This window comes from Onychostruthus taczanowskii, unplaced genomic scaffold (genome assembly GCF_017590055.1).
Source record: "Onychostruthus taczanowskii isolate IOZ18803 unplaced genomic scaffold, ASM1759005v1 scaffold10, whole genome shotgun sequence".
NCBI lineage: Eukaryota > Metazoa > Chordata > Aves > Passeriformes > Passeridae > Onychostruthus > Onychostruthus taczanowskii.
In genome coordinates this window covers 1,094,566-1,113,540 of record NW_024496526.1, presented here as the reverse complement: position 1 = coordinate 1,113,540, position 18,975 = coordinate 1,094,566, and the positions used below count along the sequence as shown (strand labels likewise).

The following is an 18,975-nucleotide window of genomic DNA, read 5'->3' as shown; positions in this document are numbered from 1 at the left end:
CCAATCCCGCTCCCCAATCCCGGGCGCCTCTCCCCACGTCGGGCGCTCCCCCGCCCGACTCGCTATCCCATCATGCCCGCTCCCCGCAAGGCACGCCGGGAGTTGTATTCCTCAGCCTCCCAGCCGTCCGCTGGTCCTGCCCCCTGAGCTCTCAGGGGCGCGTCGGGGCGGAGGGCTTCTGATTGACATGTGAATAAGCCTGTGGAAGTGGCGGATTTTTGGGGGAGGCGGGGCCGCCTCTGATTGACGCAGGCTTTAGCCTATGGGAGCGGCGAGAGCGGGGTCGAGGCACCGCCTGGGCTCGGGCGGACGCGGCGCGTCCGTGAGGCGGGGGCGGCCCTGCCCGGCTGAGGTGGGTTGCGGGACCGGAGCTGGGGCTGACCTGGCGCGGTGCTGCGGCCCGGCGGGGCGGAGCGGGCTCGGGGCCCGGTGGGGCGGCGGCGCTTTGTGCGAGTGGGAGGGCGGAGCGGAGCCGTGTCAGCGGCGGGGGCGCTGCGGGGCCGGGCCGGGCCGGGCCCTTCCTCCGCCTTCTCCTCCTCCTCCTCCTCCTCCGCCGCAGGTCCCAGCGCGGCCCCGGCGGAAGATGCGCGGCCGGCGGTGAGCGGCGACGGGGCAGAGGCCGCAGCCCGAGGCTGGCGGGGGGGGGGGGGGGGGGGGGCGCGGGCGGCGCCGCCCCGCCGATGAGAGGCAGGATGGGCACCCAGGGCAGCCCGGTGAAGAGCTACGATTACCTGCTCAAGTTCCTGCTGGTGGGCGACAGCGACGTGGGGAAGGGGGAGATCCTGGAGAGCCTGCAGGACGGCGCCTCCGAGTCCCCCTACGCCTACAGCAACGGTAAGAGGGGCCGGGGGGAACCGGGCCGCAGGACCCCCATCGCTGTCACACCCCTATCGCTGTCACCTCCCCCCGGCATTGCTGTCACCCGCATCCCGCGGGGACTCCCGAGGGCCGTCACCCCAGCGCCGAGCTGGCGGGCAGGGAGGGGTTGTTTTGCTTTTTCCTTTGTTTTTATTTTTTTTTTTGGTTTTGTTTTTTTTTTTTCATTAACTGGGAGCGCAGCGCGTGGCAGGCAGATCAGAGGCCTCCCGAGCTCCTTGAAATGCCCCAAATCTGGAGGAGAATGTGGGCAGAGGGGCTGGTGTCTGCTGTAATCCCTGGATGCACAGCCGGACCCTTCCCAAGCGGTCCCGCTCGCAAGGCAGGGCTGCCCTCCCTCTCCCCGGCTGCCACAAGGACCGAGCCGTTCCCAGAGGAAGCAGGGGCTGTAACAAAAGAACTGGAGCCTGATTGCCAGCCCAGAGCCGCTCTGGCTCGGTGGCTGTACCGGGAGCGGCCGGGTTGGCTGCTCCACCTCCTGCCAGCGCCGAGGTTCCTAATGGAGCCCATGACAGACCATTAACTACGGTATCACAAGACCGTAATTAAGAGCCAAGGAGTAGCGCTGTGCATTTCCTGCAGTTACGGTGTAGCACGGCCTGGCGGGGTGCGGGTCCTGCTGTGGGTGTCAGTCTGTCATCCTTCCCCCTCCTCCGTGCACAGTAACATCCCCAAGGGCTCATCATCGCTGCAGCCTAGGGCAGGAGCAGGTAGTGCCGGGTTTTGCCTGTATCGGGAACCTGAGGGAATCGGGAGCTCCTTGGTGCTCTGCACTGGCCAAATTTGGAGTGTGCACAGTGGTGGGGCTCCGACCACACTCGGTCCTTGGAGCTACCACCAGCTCCCCGGGAGCTGATGCAAATGCACACCTGCTCCACAGGGATTTACGGGGAGGTGGTGACTCAGATGTGGAGCTGCCTGTGAAATGAGAGCAGCGCTTCAGGAAGGAGAAGGCTTTGCTATCGTTCATCTCCTCGGGTGTCTGGCTGGGCTGGTGTGGTTTGCCTTTGAGGAGGTGCTGGGTGCTTCAGAGCTTCCCTGAAGAGAGTTTGTGTTTCTGGAGAACCTGCCTCACCTGGGAGCTGTGGTACTGCTCTCTGGAGTTGGTGTTTACTATGCAGAGTGTAATGGGGTGGCTGTTTTAAGTGAAGTGTTACAGTTGGAATTGTCTCCTGGTTGAAGTGGGTTTGAAGCAGAAAAGATAGGAGTAAGGAGTGAGTTGAGTGGGGTCTTTGGTATAGACATGAGACCCAAAGAACAGGGATTTTGGCTATGGCTATAGACCTTTTATCTCAGAACCCACTGTTTTGTAGCAACTAAATACCAGCATCTTTTCGCTGGAAAAAGAAACCTCAGTGAATAATTTCAGAACCTTCCCTTGTCCTCTGTGGGCAATTGAGCCCATTCCTAATTAGAGAATTAGGTCACATACTATTGTTTCACAGTAATATATGCTCTGATAGTCTCTGCTTCTGTTGAGGCGACGCACCTTTAGGATAATCAGCTGGAGTGGCTTTGATATCCAAGTGAATTTGATCCTGCTGATGCTGCTGACAGCCTTGGCAGTGGAACTCCCTGTGCCTCTGGCACAGCTGGGACGTGCTGGCAGGGCATGCTGCTCCCCTGCCCTGACAGAGACCATCCCCTGAGCAAAGGCTCTTGGATTTTGGGAACAGCTCAAGCCTGGCATCCTCTTTGACGCATACCTAATGCCATAACATGGAATGTTATGTGGAGGTTCTGTTTGTAAATCTACTTGTAAGCACGTTGTCCTCGTCCTCATCCCCTCACAGATCCCACATCCCAGTTTTAAAATGAGTGTTGTGTCGTCTTCCACTATTGTGGTCAGTGCAGAAAACGCAACTTGTGTGTGCTTGGGGCTGCTCTTGTGGTAGGGACCTCTCGTGTGCAGGTCAGGTCCCTGATCTTGGCAGGAAGGGGAGAGAGAGTGTTTGCCTTCTCTGTCTGCTTGGGGTCTGCTGCTTTTACTCTGTTGTGTGGAAACAGTTGTAAGCAGCCAGGTTTTGTGATGCAGAGTGGAATGGATTGTCCTTCCAGCTCAGGGAAGGCACGCCCTTAGAAGTGAAGCTCTGTAAATGCAGCTCTGTATTTTAGCTGCTCTTACCCAGCCTATTAGAAAAGAGATCGAGGGCTTCCTCTCTGCTCCGTGGGCATCTGGGTGTTGGATCAGCACACAGCTGAGAGATGAAAAGCCCTTTTTCTGTTGGATTTTAGGTGCTTTAAGCAGCTTCTGCCTGCCTGTGTCCAGTATCCGAGATCCTGGGATGCAGTGGGAGCTGTGTCTGTCCTACAGCACCATAGGTGCTTCTGTCCATCCTTTTTCAGGATCCCTGAACAGCAGTGTCACTTCTCAGCACAGCGTTGGAGCTTGGCACCTCATTCTAAATCGGGCACATCTTATATTAGCCCCTGCAGTTCCTGTGGTGCATAGCAAGGCCTCAGCAATGTCCTTTCTTTAAATTGCTGGCAAAATAAACCCACTCTGTGGGAGCAGAGGTTGTTACTCCTGGTACAGGAGAAGATGTGAGCAATGCCCTGACCGTCGCTGCACCAAACTGTGAGGGCATGAGTTTCTAGTGACAAAAAGGTGGCATTTTGAGGAGGAAATTGACATCCAGTTGTCACTTGTGTGTTCCTTACTAGGTTTGTGCTGGAGCTATCAATCTCCAGAAGCATCAGCCAAGCATGCTCCCCGTGAAGAGTAGGGAGTGTTGCTTTTGTCCTGTGGCTGGGTATTGTAACTGATTTGGACTTAGCTTTTGCTTTTTCTTGGCCATCCACAGAAGACCCTGAATTAAGCCTTCCTACTATTGTTTCGACAGGGAGAACATTTATGCTCTTCTGGGCTTCCAACATTGTCCTTCCTCCCAGCTTTCACCCTCCCTTTCCCAAATCTGTAGTTGTGGAGGCAGGATGCTGTTCTTAGGGCCTCACTGCTGCTCTGGACAGCTGGAGGATCTCACCTGGGAAGCAAAAATCCTGCATTTTCCCTGAATGCCCTCTGTGCTGTCAGTGCTGGCTCCTTCTCCCCATGTGCAGGGAGGAGCTGCTCTGTGCCGTGAGCCACAGGGTTACACCAGACTCAAGTGAAACTGTGCTTTACTTGTGGATGAGTCCCCTGCACAGATCACTTTGGTCTTTAAACAACTGTCCTCATCTGTCCCCAAGTACTGAAGCAGGACAGAAATGTGTTGGTCACAGGGTGGTTTGGGACACGGATGTGGTGGAGCTGCACGTGAAAGTAGGGGCGGTGTGCGTGCCGTGCGTTAGAGGCACAAGGCTGCTCCTCACCTGAGGGACCCGTGGCTTTGTCACCACCGTGTCACCCATCCACTCTCCAGCAGCTGGTTATTCATGTGCTGAAATGATCTCACCCAGCAGGTTTGTTGGCTTGCAGGAGCAGCCAGCCCTGAGCTGAGCCCTGGCTGAGTCAGGGCAGCTCTCTGTGCTCTGAGCGGGCCGGCGCTGCCCTGTGAGACAGTGCTGGTGCCCCAGGAACAGGGCCAGGGCTGGGCTCACCACACAGACCTGAGGGTGATGTGCTCCCTCCTCACATGATGGAGGGCTTTTTCTGTGGCTGCCTTCCTCCTCACCTGCTGCTGTTCCCCCAGGAAAGCAGAAATGTGTGTTAGGGAGAGAGTAGAGTGTGTTTTGGAGCAGATGGCTTTGACTGGAAAGGGGGTGGATTTTTATTTTTATTTTCCCTGTCCTCAGCTTGTATTAAAAAAGTGATGAGGATGCAGCCAATGTCCTCACTCTGATCTTGCAATGAGCACACAAAAGCTGAAATGAGAGCCCTGCCCTGCACAGAGTTGGTGCTGACACCAGCCCCAATGCACCGAGCCCCAGCACCTCCTTTCAACGTTGTCCCTTGGCTGGGTTTTAGTACCTTTATTCAGGCACCGTCCTTAGGTGCTCTGTATCCCACTGCTATCCAGGCCCAAGGCAATGTCAGAGAAAAGGCACCTGAAGTGCTCAATGCAGTAGCTGCCCACGGGTTTTGTGGTTTAGGTGGAAACTGGATCTTCCCCAAGAGCAGAAGTGCAGGAATTCAGCTCCTGGGCAGCAGCAGCAGCAGCAAGCCCACTAGGGCTGGGGGTTCCCTGCCAGGAGCAAGGGCTGGGGCAGTGCAGCTTCCTGCCCTTTCCCTGACCAGGAGGAATGAGAGAGGCAGCTGAAGACACTGCCCAGCCCTTGGAGGTGGTCGGTCCCTTTCAGCCACCACTGTTTGCCTGGGGGCTGATGTTAATTACCAGATTGTTTATTTGAGTGATCCACAACTTTGGATGTCTTTTCCCTCTTTTTGTTTCTGTGCAACTGTCTGAATCTGGAGATCCCTAAGATGTTTCTTTCAAGTCTTCCTTTACAGCAATTCCTTTCCTGATATGTCCTGTGACCCCTCAGGCACCAGTGTACAACCAGAAACTCCCCTGGTAGTTCCATGCCAACCAGGGGATATAACCTGTCCCACAGCAGCATGCACAGGCGGGGAGAGAAGAGACACTTTTTGCCCTCCTCCTTGCTGCTGTGGAGGGCATGTGAAGGGATGTTTCCCAGTGCTTCTGCTCCTTGCCTGCTGAGCTTCCAAGACGGACCATGGAGATGGTCTCTCGCTTCTGATCTGCAGCCTCTGTGCTGCTGCCGTTTGGCTGCAGGACCTGCGGTACTGGTTTACTTTTCACAGCCTTAAAAAGGGTGTAGCTGAGCAGCTCTGCTCTAAACTTGAGCTTGTGTAAGCACAGGACCTCTCCTCATACTGGCTCACCCTCCTGAGCAGACAAGAATTGCTGGGTGACCCCGTGTGCAGTAAAACCTCAGACACGGCCAGCACTGATATAGTGGCACCTTCTGGGTATAGGCATGAGAGCTACAGGTGTTGAGCCCAGATTTCAGATGGCAGCTGAGTGCTCATCCTGGTGCTGCTGCACTGTCAGGGCTCTCTTTGGCATCAGCAGGGAGGGAAGCCTTGGTTCTGGTGCTGCTTTGCTGCCTCCTCCTCCTCACCTGACCGGTCCCACCCAACGCGTCCTGCTCTGCTGGAGCAGCACTGTCCCTGGCAATGGCAGACACGGGCTGGCTGCCCCACTGCTTCAGCTGCTGCTCACCCGTGGAAACTGCTCTTTGTTTTCTGGCAGGACTGTATTCTTTGGAATAATGTTTCAGTTTGAGGCTTTAGCACTCTGGTGCAAGGAAGATTGAGGCAAAGTGTTCCAAGTGCAGCCCAGCCATCACGTTCCTGTAGTGGCTGCACAAGTGATGTGCAGGAAATGTTTGAGCTGGACTGTGCTCGTCGTGCTGCTGGAAACCTCTTTGGATGGCTTGCAGAGTGCAGAGTATTGTTGCAGCAATTCCTGCTGTCTGCCAGCACTTGCATCAGTGTCCTTCAGGGATGTTCACTTCCCTGTCATCAGAGATGCAGAGCTGATCTCATCAGAGCAGGCAACTCAGAAACAGCTCCAGCATCTCTTATTTCTCCATTGTTTACTACATAACCTTTATGTGAAAAATAGTTCCAAAGATACAGTGCTGAACCTCCAGCTCTGCTTGTTGTGGGACTAACCAGCTGTGATTTAAACTTAAATTCCAAAACAAAGCCAACAAACAAAAAAATCCCCATCAAGCCAAAACCCAGCCCCCAAACCGAGAGTCTGGTAGGTTTGGTTTCTCTCTCCAGTCAGGATTAGAGGTGCACAGCAGTGTAGGTTGTTATGTGTGCAGAACTTCTGAGGAGGGTTGTGTTTTTGTTGGGGTTTTATAAAGCTGGGGACCTACTCTACAAAGTTCTGGATTGCACTGAGGAGTTCTCATCACCTCTAATCCCGCTATAAAAGCTGTGCTTTTATGGCTGTTAACGTGTTCCAGAGCCCTGAGTGCACAAAGGTAATGTGATCTGAGCACTACAAAGCTGAAATGGGTGGAATGTTCTTCTAATAACTGGGATTAAAAGTTTCGCTGTGTTTTTTGTTTGTAAAAAGCAGGCAGGTTTTGCTCTCTCCAGATTCCACAACAAAATTGTCGACACCTCTCCTGGTGTGGAGGTTTTTGGGTGATTCAGTATTTAAGCTGCATAGGAAAGACCATGGAAATGAGTCTCCTCCTCCTCCTTCAGCTTTTGTTTCCAGCTGTTCCCTGACGTGTTTTCCTCTGCAGCCTCGCTCTCTCGAACAGCAGAGCATCTTTCCATTGCACTTGAGAATAGCTATGCTCTGCACTGAGGCTTTGAGCTGTGGTTTTATAACCTTGCTGGTTAAAATCTGGTTTTCTTTCCCTTTGCCCCTCGCTGTTCCCTGGCACTCCAGCTCGAGCTCTAGAGGAGCATTATGTCATATCAATTCCTGTGTGACTGCAGGCACTGGAGGAGGAAGGAAGCTCCAATGTGAAAACCTTCCGCTTTGTTTTGCTGAAGGGTTTTCTGTAAGGTGAGACTCACCTGAAAGAAAATTACCCTGAGGCACAGAGGGTGGTGGCTCAAGGCAAGAAACCTCCATCAAAGAGTCTGTTTGTTTCTGCAAAAGTTGTAGTAAATAGTAAGGTTGCAACATAGCTTGGAGATTGTTTGTTCCTATAGAGCTTCTATTTGCTGAAAGCATTTTTACGTAGCCACAGCTTTTTAGATTTTCTTCCTCTTTTCTGCTTCATCTTTGTTTAATTTCCATCGGCCCATTCTACCTATTGTTAGATCATTTTAAAACTTTGACACCTGTTCTCCTATAAATATAACACCTGAAATTCTTAATGTCCTGTATGTTCTGTGCAGGATCAGGCATTGAATTGGGACAAAAGTCCTCATGCAATTCAAACACAATATTTGCTGCTTAAACCACCAGTGGTTAAGAAGGAGACAGGCAGAAAGGGGACACTGAAAGGCTGCATTTAAATGGCAGTTTAACAAAGGTTCTGAGCATCTTTGGGGTAACCTTTTAAATAAAATGCAGACTTTAAAAAAAAAAACTGGGCTGGGGGGGGAGGTTTAACTTGTTTCCAGCCCAGCTGCTGGGTTCCTGGGCCCATTTGGGGGTTTTACTGTGCCATTTGCCTCTCTGTGCAAGTGATTGGCCCTGCTCCCTGCTCAGTCCTGGACACAGAAATTACCCTGCCGTGTTTCCTTTGGTAGCAGCTGTAACAGCACCTGTAACAGGCCTTTTGCCCATGGTTCTGGAGTGGAGGCCAAGTGGACTGCAGACAGAACTAGATGGAAAAAAACCCAACCAAGCAATGAACAAAGAAAATGCAGCAACCCACCCCCTCACCCCATTTTGCCCATCGTTTATTTAATCTTAAATCCTCTCTTGTCCCAAGAGTTGTTCTTTTTCTTACATTGTAAAACTGCCTGAGTAACTTGGTGGTAAAATTTGTCCAGGAAACTGCAGGCCTGTGCTGTGGCACAAGGAGATGAAACTCTGCAGGGTAGATCTTACCTGAGGACCTTACCTGTGCTGCTCACACTTGCCAGCAAATGTGTTTGCCATGGAACATCTCTGTGGGTGAGACACACTTGTGTTCTTGTAGGGCTCATCTGTATTAAAAGGCTAAAATTCAATACTTTCTTCTGTTTTAAAAATGTCAAATGCTGGCTTTTCCCTGGTGGCGGCAAAAGTGCTCCAGGGAGGCTGCCAGGGTAGCTGGAGTGAGATCTTTGTCCTGTAGGTCAGGAGGGGACCTGGAAGGCTCCAATTTGGGCTTGGAAAACCTGGTTTCAGGCTGGTGAGAGCTGCTGTGAGGCAGCAGAGTTTGTACAGGTGTGTAGTGAGGTGCTTGCTGTGCCAGCAGGGCCAGTCCCTCCTTCAAGGACAGGGAGGGAGAGCTGAACACACCTGCCGTGCACTGTAAGTCATGTCTCTGGAGATTTGTTGTCATTGGTTTCACCTCTCTGTGTGCTGTTTCCAATGTTAGCAGCCATCCTGGTGCTTCCAACATGCAGCAGCCCTTTCCTGGCTGTGGTTGGTGCAGCGAGACCAAACTTGGGAGCTTGAGAAATTCCTGGGGAGTGGAATCTCTGTAGCTGTTCTGGGAACTCTGCAAACGTCTGCTTAACCTGTCTACACCCAGCTTAAGGGCTGCAGCTGTCTCTGGCTGTTCGGGTGTGGAGCATGGGTCTGGAAATGCTGGGGTTTTGCTGGCAAAATCTGGAGATGGCAGCAGGGTGTGGATGGGGATCCCAGGGATGAGAGCCAGCCTCTGCAGGATCCCTAAGCAGGTGTGCACCTGAGCCTGGCGTGCGCCGTGCAGGCTGCCCAGGCATGGTGTGGGGATGGCACGAGGGTCTGATGCTGCAGAGCAGCATTTCCCTGCACGGTGTCCACAGAAGTATAACTATGGAGGGATAGGATATTCAAAGTATTTTGGACAAATACTTGGGGTTTTTTGAGTGTTGGGGATTTTTTTGTCTCCAAGCATATCTCGATGTTTGTACGGTCATCCGGCAACAATGCAGACTGTTATGGTGCCCTCTGATTTCCCACACAGGCTGCCTTTGTTTCTGCGTGCAGCTGTGTAGTTTTTATGGAGATCTGAATTGCAAGGCATGAAGAAACTCTTTTGTTTGTTGTCGCTTCTGTGCATAAAATCATTCTTGATTTTCTTCTAAAGCACAAATCCACTTCACATCCCTGATTCTGGACTGACTTTGGACTGTTTCTGGGATTTCCCGGGTGTCTGCTGAAATTGTTGGAGCTTTAGGAACAGATTTGCTCCTGGCTTCAAATGCCATTTTCTGATGCAATTGTCCCCCTTAAGTGCGCCCAGAACAGAGTTCCTCTGTGTGAGAACCATGTAGCTGCTGAAACGGTGCTGGCCTTGCAGCAGGCAGTGGACAAGTGAAATCTGCAAATCCGGCCTTCTTAGAGGTCTCCAAATCAATGTTTTCTTTTTGGCTGGTTGCAAAACCAAAAAAGCAATTATTTGCTGGAGATCCCAAACTCCAAGCCCTCTCAGCTGGAGATGAAGATGCCTGGGAACTGATGTGAGCAGACTTCCTGTGAAAAGCTTCCAGGCTGAATGGAAAACCCTCTCAGCTGAAATGAGGCGTCTGTGAATGGAAGATGGAGTATGTTTTTCAGGAGCAAATCTACAAGTCTGGGTAACTGCAGATAATTGAAAGGCGTTTCTTCTCTCTGTTTCAACACGTGTGTCTGTACGAGGCGCTTGGCAGCTCGTTGGGTTTCTCACAGAGCTGCCAAGCGCCGCGGCAGCTCCCCGGGGCTGGCGGAGCCGGGCTCTGCGTGGGGCTCCCCTCCTGCCCAGAGCAGCTCCTGCTCATCTGCCGCACACCGAAATCACGGGAAGCTCTTGTTGCCTCCCGCGAGCGGTGCAGCGAGGGTGGATTGTGTGTGAGCTGCCGTGAGCAGCAGGGACGAAGGCAAGAGCAGGGGGCGGCCACGGTGCTGCTCTCCTTCACGCCCAGTGGCAAGCGAGACCTCCTGATCCTGTTCGCAAAGCCCAGCTACGGTGCAGGACAGGGTGACAGAGGTAAAATCACATGCTTGCTGACCTTCAGTCCCAGCTCTGCAGGCAGGAACTGGGCTGTTTTGCTGTGGTGCTGTGGGTGACTTCTATCATCCTGCTCAAAACAGAATAGTGACACTGTGAAGTAAACCGTGACACTGAAAGGCACAGACCTGGGATGAATTCACCTATGTTTGGTTGACCCCTGTTGTTGGTGATGATAATTTTTCTCTCTTTAAAGAGTAGGTAATTGAATGCATGACTCAAAGGGATGAGCTCATGTGTTGTTTGGAAGGGATTTTTCCCGTGGCTCACAGCTCTGAGCTGACTAGTTAAATTGCTGCTGTTAATGTGCTGCTGTACACACTTTTTAAGGTTGGGTGACTTCATCAGTTGCTATTTGAATAGCTTGAATTCTCTTTTTTCATCTGTTATGTTGATGCCACATTTACAACATCTGTTATGTTGTGCCTCATATCATATTTTTTCTGAACAATTTAGTATTGCTTACAGATGACAGAGAGAGTAACTACTCCTCTAAGCTGGGGTGAAAGATAATGCACCTGTGGCATCTTCTTACAGATGTTTTTAAAGTGCTTGTGAAATTAGAGGATCTCAAGCCTGCATCTGTGGGTGCATGCATAACCTGGGTGCTGGCCCCAGCAGCTGCCTTCTGCCTGGGAGTGGGTTTGGTGTTGGATTAGTACACTTGGTTAAACCTGTTTGCTCTGAACATGCTTTCAGCAGCTCCTGGCCGCCTGTGATTTCCATGCCAGTCTGCCTTGTTTGACTAGAAGTGATGCAACAAGTCCTCCTCTATCAGCTTTTGCCCACAAACAACCAATTCTGACAGGTGAATTCTGCCTTTTCCCTCACAGGCTGGTGAGGGCTTGTAAAAAAAACCAAAACAACAAAACCCTGAAGTAAAGACATTTTAATCCACATTTACAATGTGTCCTGGCTTTGTATTTTGCTCTTGGAGCAATGTCCTGGGTTGGCTGTACGATGCTTGGTCACTGGCCTCGGTTGCTGTAGGTGACATTTCATGACCATCCCCACCATAAGCAGTTCTTAAAACAAAAAGGTTCAGGGTGTGGTGAGAGGGAGCAGTGAACCTGAACATGGTGTGGGGGGTGTTCCACTGTTTTCTTGTGGAATATGGTTCTGCCAGAAAATGAGTCCCAGGAGGTCAGTCCCACTTTGGTGTGAGGGAGAGCCGGTGGAGAAGCTGGTGAGGTTGTATGGCCCTGGCTGTGTGGCAGGAATGTGCTGTGGAGCTGCTCTGGAGCAGCTCTGTCACTCTGGGCCCCAGCCTGTGTAATTCTCCCAGCACACCCCCAAAGCTGGGCACTGGGGGGGCTCTGCTGGAAGCTCTGCCTGTGGGTTGCCTGGCCCCTGTGGCTGGGGGACTGTTTCACCCTGAAACAACCTCACCGGGAGGGTGTCGGTTCAGGGCTGCTCTGAGCTCCTCTGCTGATGTCTGTGCTGTCCAGATTCCTGCTGTGAGCTCCATGTGTGAGTGTGGTTTGCTTGTGGAGGTGGTCTGGAGGCCTTGCCTTGGTTTTGGAGTGAGGATTTTGCATGCTGAAGACTGGAAGTGGCGGTGATGTTCTTAGTCCATAGGTGATCCGGAGCTATTATGCTCACCTTTGGGCCTCAATTTTGTGACCTCCCAGCACTTCTCCTCCCTGTTTTATTCTCTTGGACTTGTTGAGGAGGGAACTTAGCTGCATGTTGCTGCTTCTCCCTTTTCTTCATACTCAGGAAAGGATGGGGTTGCCTGGCCACTGGCTGCTCTCCCCCCACAGTGGTTCCGGCTTTCATGAGGATCTGGGCAGCCCCAGGTGGTGCCTGCACACACAGGGGCAAGGCTTTCTATGCCCCAGGCATATCAGTCGTGACTTGGAAAGGCATGGATCATCTTGAGGAAGGACTAGTAACATCTTGAAAAGGTCTGGTAACATCTGTGACACCCAGGGACTTGGCAGAATAAACAAGGAGCCTTTGGACACTGCTCGGGTATCACTGGCATTTGGGATAAATGAATTTTTGCATTAATGGCCTTAGGCTGGACTTAGCAGAGCACAGAAGGGGTCCAATTCCAGCACTGGAGAAGGAGCAGCTTCTGCACTATGTGCAGCACAGGTTGTTTTTTCATTTTTTAATCCAGCAGGAAAGTTGGCACAGGCCCTTTGGAGGGAGAGGGAGGGACCTTTCAGCAGCTCGTGTCTTGCATATGCACCAGTAAGATGACAGCTAGTGTATGTGACAGCAGACATGCTGGTATGTCCCCAAAGGTGTGCCAGGGGACTGTGGCAGGAGGAGCCTGAGTGACTCCCAGCCAGGCTCTGCCAGCCCTTCAAGAGGGCTCAGAGAAGGGGACACCCTGACCGGACCCTTCATGGGACCCCTGGCTGGAAGGGACGGGGCAGTCACGCATGTTTATGTTCTCACAAAAATTCACAATTGCTGTGGTGTTCTTGGCGTCCACAGCATTGACAAAACTGTTGATAAGGTTTAAAAGCAAATTTACCCATCCCTGCTTAGTCACAGCTCCTGGAGTCCTTGGTGCTGAGAAGCTTCACCACAGATTCATCCTTGATATTTTCCTTTTGCAAACGCACAATAAAGGATTTGCAGTCCGTTGACCCACTCTGAAGTGTTCCTTGGTGCTTATCTGCCTTTGTGGCAGTGAGAACATGCCTTTAAGCCCAGCTGCACACTGAGTGATTGTGGCTTTGATTCCTCCCTGTGTAGTAAGGAAGGATTGTCACAACACAGGTTACAAATTCCTGGCTGGATACTCTTGGTGTTGGCCTGTTTTGTAATCATGGCATGTCTTTGACTCTGTCAGCTCCTTGCTCTCAGAGCTCTGCATCCCTTTCTCCCGAGGCTCCTCTCTGGTGCCACGCAGCATGACCAGCCCTTCACAGCTGGTTACCCGAGTTCACTGTGAAACCTCAGCAAGTTAAATATTTGATGTGTATTCTCTATGTTCTCATTCCAGCCCTGTGCTCTCCCCTCTTCCCAGCAGCCAGTGGTCAGTGTGGCACTAAACCTACAAACCTGTAGCGAGGCCTTTTAAGTGCCCCAGACCTTGTGCACTCGGCAGAGCTGATGACCTGTGAGCAAACAGAGGAGCCTGGGAGTCTTTGGGGGAAAATGCAACTTTTTCAGTTAGACATTTGTGGTGTGGTGGCTTCAGCTGCACTAATGACAATCACAAAACAAAGTCCATCACCAGTCTGGCTGGGTGAGGCACTGTGGTGACACAGTGAGTCGTTCTGGTGGCTTCTGAGCCAGTCTTAAGATTTCCCAGTCGAGCAGAGCATTTCTGCAGGGCTGTAAGAGGCCAGGCACAGCTCACCTTTAGCCCTCTTCTGAGTGCTCAGATGCCATCAAGAGTTGCAGAATGCAGCCACTCTGACTTAATTATGTCTGTAGATAAAGGAACAATCCACTGAATTGCAGCATTAGTCAGGTAACAAAAGTCCAGTCAGTTTATCTTGTTTCTTATTTATATGATGCATTGAGTAAAGGTTTGGCCTTCGTTCATCATCATTGCACACCTCCAGGTTTGCCTGTTGACCTTATGTATCTCTTTGCAAGCAGGTTGGTTATCTTCTTTTGAATTATAAATAAATTAAACCAAATTTAATTTTTAAAAGGAGGAAAAAAGCTGAGGTTGCATCATATAGCACATGTCTGCAAGCTGGGGGAACTGAGTTTTAATGAAGTTAAAATAATGTGCACTGGGTTTTTTTGGTGGGTGGACTAACAGCGAGGTGGATTCCAAGCTCCCACAAGCAGAAAAGTTGTAAGAAACATGTAAGGAATGAGGTGGAAAAAGCATCTTTGGCCAATCTGACTCACACAAACTGGAAATGACTGCAAGTGACAAGGAGTCTCTCTCGGAAGGAAAGCAAGCTTTAAGTCTTAAAACTATATCAATGTTTCACTTGAGTATATTGATTTATTTTTACTACTTTTTAATTTTTTTCCTTTGGAATGAGATTTTTGAGCATCATCTGGAATGTCTTTTGGCCCAGATTTGTGGATAAATTATGTTCTTCTTGGAGACACTGCAGATACACAGTGGAGATGGTGCTAGCAGCTTTTGGGGAAGGTCTCAGGAAAACCTGCTGATGGCTTGGTTAATGTGGGATGAGCCCTTCATCCCTGGTTATACCTTTGTGGTGTCTGTGTTAGGTGGGCCTTGGATCATTAGAGCATCCCTGGAGGAGGACGCTTCATTTGGACCAATAACCAAAGAAGCAGTGTTGGCTCTGGCATTACCCTGGGAGCTGGAATCACCCTTCCCCCAGTGCAGCGGGGATCACCTTGGAGAGCTAAAGGGGGAAAGAGGCACATGCTGCTCTTAGGTTTTGCTCAAACCTGCCCTTTTTAAGGGGAGGTGCCCTTCTGGCCTCCATCCAGGTGTTAGGGCAGAGTCATCTGGTGAGTCTGCAACTGCAAACTTGTCTCCTTTTCTCTGAAACAAAGACCCACACAAAACCCAGAGGCCGCCACGTTTCAGTAGTAAATATTTATAGAGCTTTGTTCACTTGAGCCGTTTAAAGCAATTTTCCTAAGAGATCAACCTCTTTAAAGGGAAAGCCTGAAATGCACATCTTCCTTGTGTTTCTCCCTTTTCCAATGTGACTTCAAGATCCATGTACCTGCTTGGGCTGCTGCCTCCTCCTCTTTTTTTTACTGTCATGCAGGTGCAGAGCAGAAGCTTGGCAGAGTGGACATACACATGTGTCCGAGCCATGAATTCCTGGGGGAAAGGGAACAGCCTGATATAAAGTAGTATCAAGTGCTGGGGGAAAGTTACCATTTCTCTTGGAGGGGTTTTACTTTTCCTATTCACATCAAGTGTCATCTTTTGGGTGAAAGCTTTAAGTAAGCTGAAGTTGGGTGTGGAGTTTCCAGGTGATACTGATGCAGTGTGTTGTGCTTAGCATGAGTAACTTGGAAGAGATCAGAGTTTCCTGTAACACATCCCATAGATTCCCATGGGAAAATTACTTGCCTTCTTAGGTTTTCCTTATAGCAACTGGCAAAAGAAAGAAAGAAAGGTTTGAGATTCCCCAGAACCTTGCCCAGGAGCATGAAACCCAGCTCCATGGAGGAGAATCAGGTGTCTGACATCAGGCTTGGTACAGCAGATCCCTCTGTGCCAGGTCGGCTCTCTGCTGCAGGAATGGGGCTGGGATGACATCAGTGTAAGCAGGAGTCTAAAGCAGGGCTGGAAAAATAACACAGGAGTCGGCCTGAATGCTAAATCCCAGAGAACAGCCCAGACTTGTTCTCTGAGCCTCATTTCCTTTGTTGCATCATGGTAATATCAGTCCAGAAAGAGAGATCAGTTGATATAAAATAGGCTTTAAACAAAAGTGTTTTCTTTTCCCCCAGCGTTGCTGCTGCGGGGCCGGGCAGGGCCGTTTCTCTGGGCTGTGTGTGCTACAGGAGCACCCCGTGGTGGGGCTGGCTGCAGGAGCACCCCGTGGTGGGGCTGGCCGCAGGAGCACCCCGTGGTGGGGCTGGCCGCAGGAGCACCCCGTGGTGGGGTTGGTCCCTCCCTGTCAGGGGAGAGGGATCGGAGCCACTCCGGCAAAGCAGCGTCCATCCCGAAATAAGCTGTGCTTGGCTGTGAGCAGAGGTGATGCTCAGGTAGGGGAAACCCTGTCACCTGCAGAAAGGAAGTTCTAAAAACTTCCCTTAACTTGTGTCTGAGCTGCCTGAGATGTAATGGTGGAGGGGCAGCCCTGGTATGGCTGTGGCCATGCACTGTCGCACTGCCAGCAGCCTCAGAGCAGAGGTGGCATCTAGTGGCTGCTGTGACCTTCTGTCCCCAGATCCCTGGGACAAGGAGGGAGCCGAGGCTGAGCTTCAGCTGTAGGCTGGGCCTGGGAAAGGGAGCTTGGCTGCTCAGCTTCGCTGTGAGCTGTAAATGGGGGAGTGCCTTGGGCTGCAGCTCAGGACACAGTTGTGTGTTACTGGGACTCAGATATAAGGGGCCAGTACTGGTGTTCAGCACAGTGGTGAGTCCCATGATTTGGATGCCACTTCCAAATTGATGCAGATTTTATCTCACCAGTGAGCCATGGGAGAGCTGTGCTTGTGAACTGCAGCCTGCTCAGTGCTAACCAGCTAAAATAACAGACCAAAGCCAGGGTGTGCCTTTGAGCTGTTCTGATGCACTGAGTGTTTATGGAAAAGGGAAGCTGAAATTTTCTCCAAAACATTGCAGTTGTGCAGGTTTTTGTCTTTCATTAATGAGCTCGTAGGCAGGGTTTGCTCCATAAACCTTTTCTAAATTCAGTCCTAGTCTCAGTTTGGGTGTTTGCACATTAAAAAGGGCAGTACTTTCTTTAGCCCATAACCAGATACCAGCTTGCTTTTAGCTGGACTGTGTGTGACCTCCTTGGGCCAGTGTATGTAACACCCAAAGACTGCTGTCCCTCTGGATTAAGATATGTGGTGTAGTTTCAGATGAACATGGATTATTTAAAGCATTTCTCTGGTGACCAAGTCATGAGTTTTGAGGACAGGGAACCCATGTTCCTCTGGGGAAGCAGGCTGGGCAGTTAGTGGGCGAGGAGCATAATGAAGACATCTGCGTATTTGACATTTCCATTAACAAGTTTCCTTCTCTTCCCAGTTAAGCTGAACCTCTCTCACTTTTAAAAGCTGTAGTCAAGCAATTTGTTTCAGCTCAGCAGTGGCATTTTTGGAAGCACGTGGCCTCCGTGCCCTGAAAACTGTCCCTGTTCCCACCCTGTGGTGCCTTCATGCAACTGCTCCACCCGTGCACTGCTGGCACTGGGCGTGATGGGGACTCACTGCTGACAGGGAGCTCTTGTGCCTAAGGAGGGGCCAGAATCTCTGGGGATTTTGCATCTGAAACAGCAATGGGCTTAATTAGCCCATTCCATTACAGCCCATCAGATCCTGGTAAAGGAACTGGCAGGGGAAGATGTCTGGATGCTCCCTTCTGGTAGCAGAGCAGCCTTACTCCCAACTACTCCTCGCCATCCCTGGGGATGAGGGAGATTTATGTCTGCCTGGAAATAAATACAGATCATTCACTTGTCTCTGGAGGAAGATAAAATGTAAACTGCCTATTTTCTGTGATACAGCACTGGAAATAGTTGGAATTTAAGATAATTATCTTTATTGCTTTTTATAGCACCCTATGAAGGCTGAAACCTAATTTGTTTTTCACTAACAGGGAACTCCTGTGGATGACTCAGAAAAATCCATTTGCTTTATTGACAGACTTGTCTGTTTGGTTGTCAGGGCACTGTTCTCCTTGCAGGAAAAGGGAAATGCAGGTCATAACACAACAGCGTGGGGTTTTAATAGAGATTCAAAGTTTGATATCTGTTGGCAAGAAGAAAAACTAAAGTTGATGTAATTAGAGTGAAGTGACACTGCTTTATTAAAAGGTTGTAAATTAGTTGATGCTTCAGTGGGCGTGCAGTAATGGTGCTCTGTGCTTTGTTTATGCAACTTGACTACACTTGAAGCTCATTAACAAGAGCTTGCTGAGAAGCTGCTTTTCCTGGGCACCTGGTGCCCCTTGGCTTTTGGAAGGAGGTGGGAGGTGCAGTTGTGCCTCTTGCCCTGTGCCTGGGGCTGCAGGGAATGCTGTGTTCCCTGTGCTTTGGGCCTGTTGCTTGCGAGGGGAGTTGTTTCTTTTCAAACTTTTCAGTCTGACTGTGAGACAGGCTCCCAGTTTTTAACTAATTTCTTACGTATCTGAAGGTAGTGAACACCCCTGGTATGAGTTGCATGCCAGCACAGCTGGGTGTTGTGTTTTGGGGGGTTTCTGCTGCTCCAGTGCTGTGGCTCAATGAAAAGCAAAAGCAGATGTCTGTGCTGCCTCTCAGCCCTTCACAAGGGGGGAGTGTGTCCTGCCTTTACCTGGCCCCTGTTATCCACACCCCAGAGCTGCTCTGAAGAAGGGACAAATCTTTCAACAGCCTTCCTGTGACCTCTCCTAAAATGCCCTGTGGCTGCAGGGAGTGGTGTTTGAGAAATGCTGGGACTGCAGGCTGATGTAGCAGAGATGTATCTAAATTGTTTCTGCCTGTTCACCCCCCAGAAGTCTAATTTATCACTGCCATAGGATAATGCTACAAATCACTGAATCGTGGAGTGACTTGGGTTAGAAGGAACCCTAAAGCTCACCTTGTTCCATCCCCTGTGCCATGGTCAAGAACACCTCCCTAGGTTTCTCTAAGCCCCATCCAACTTCTCCTACAGCTCAAGTTCTGAGAGGTTTAAAACCACAATGAAGAAGTCAGAAGCAATGTGGGGGTTAACTGTGTTTTCAGGGAGGAGGGATAGAGCTCCACAGAGCAGTCTTTGCCATGGAGCAGAAGTCTGTTCCTGTCAGGTCTCTGTAGCTCTCCTCAAAGAGGCAGCAGAGCAAAGAGGAGAAAACATCCCTTTAGGAAACATGAAATGAGAGCTCCATGTGGGCAGAGCAAGGTTCTTGTGCATCTCTGAAGATGTTTTCAGGGTTTGCTCAGCTTTTCATTGCTTTTCTTTCAGGAATTGACTACAAGACCACTACTATCCTGTTGGACGGCAGAAGGGTCAAGCTGGAACTCTGGTGAGTGT

The 18,975-nt window shown here is 50.8% G+C and overlaps 1 protein-coding gene across 1 annotated transcript in view; it reads left to right on the top strand.

Moving 5' to 3' along the window:
- The first annotated feature begins 334 nt into the window (after window positions 1-334).
- The window catches only part of RAB40C (RAB40C, member RAS oncogene family), a 36,952-nt gene continuing 18,311 nt past the window's right edge, over window positions 335-18,975 (top strand). The window contains exons 1-2 of the mRNA XM_041407393.1: window positions 335-834; window positions 18,907-18,967. Coding sequence (XP_041263327.1) covers window positions 681-834; window positions 18,907-18,967 — 215 coding nt within the window. The 5' untranslated portion in view covers window positions 335-680. The remainder of the gene's footprint in view (window positions 835-18,906; window positions 18,968-18,975) is intronic.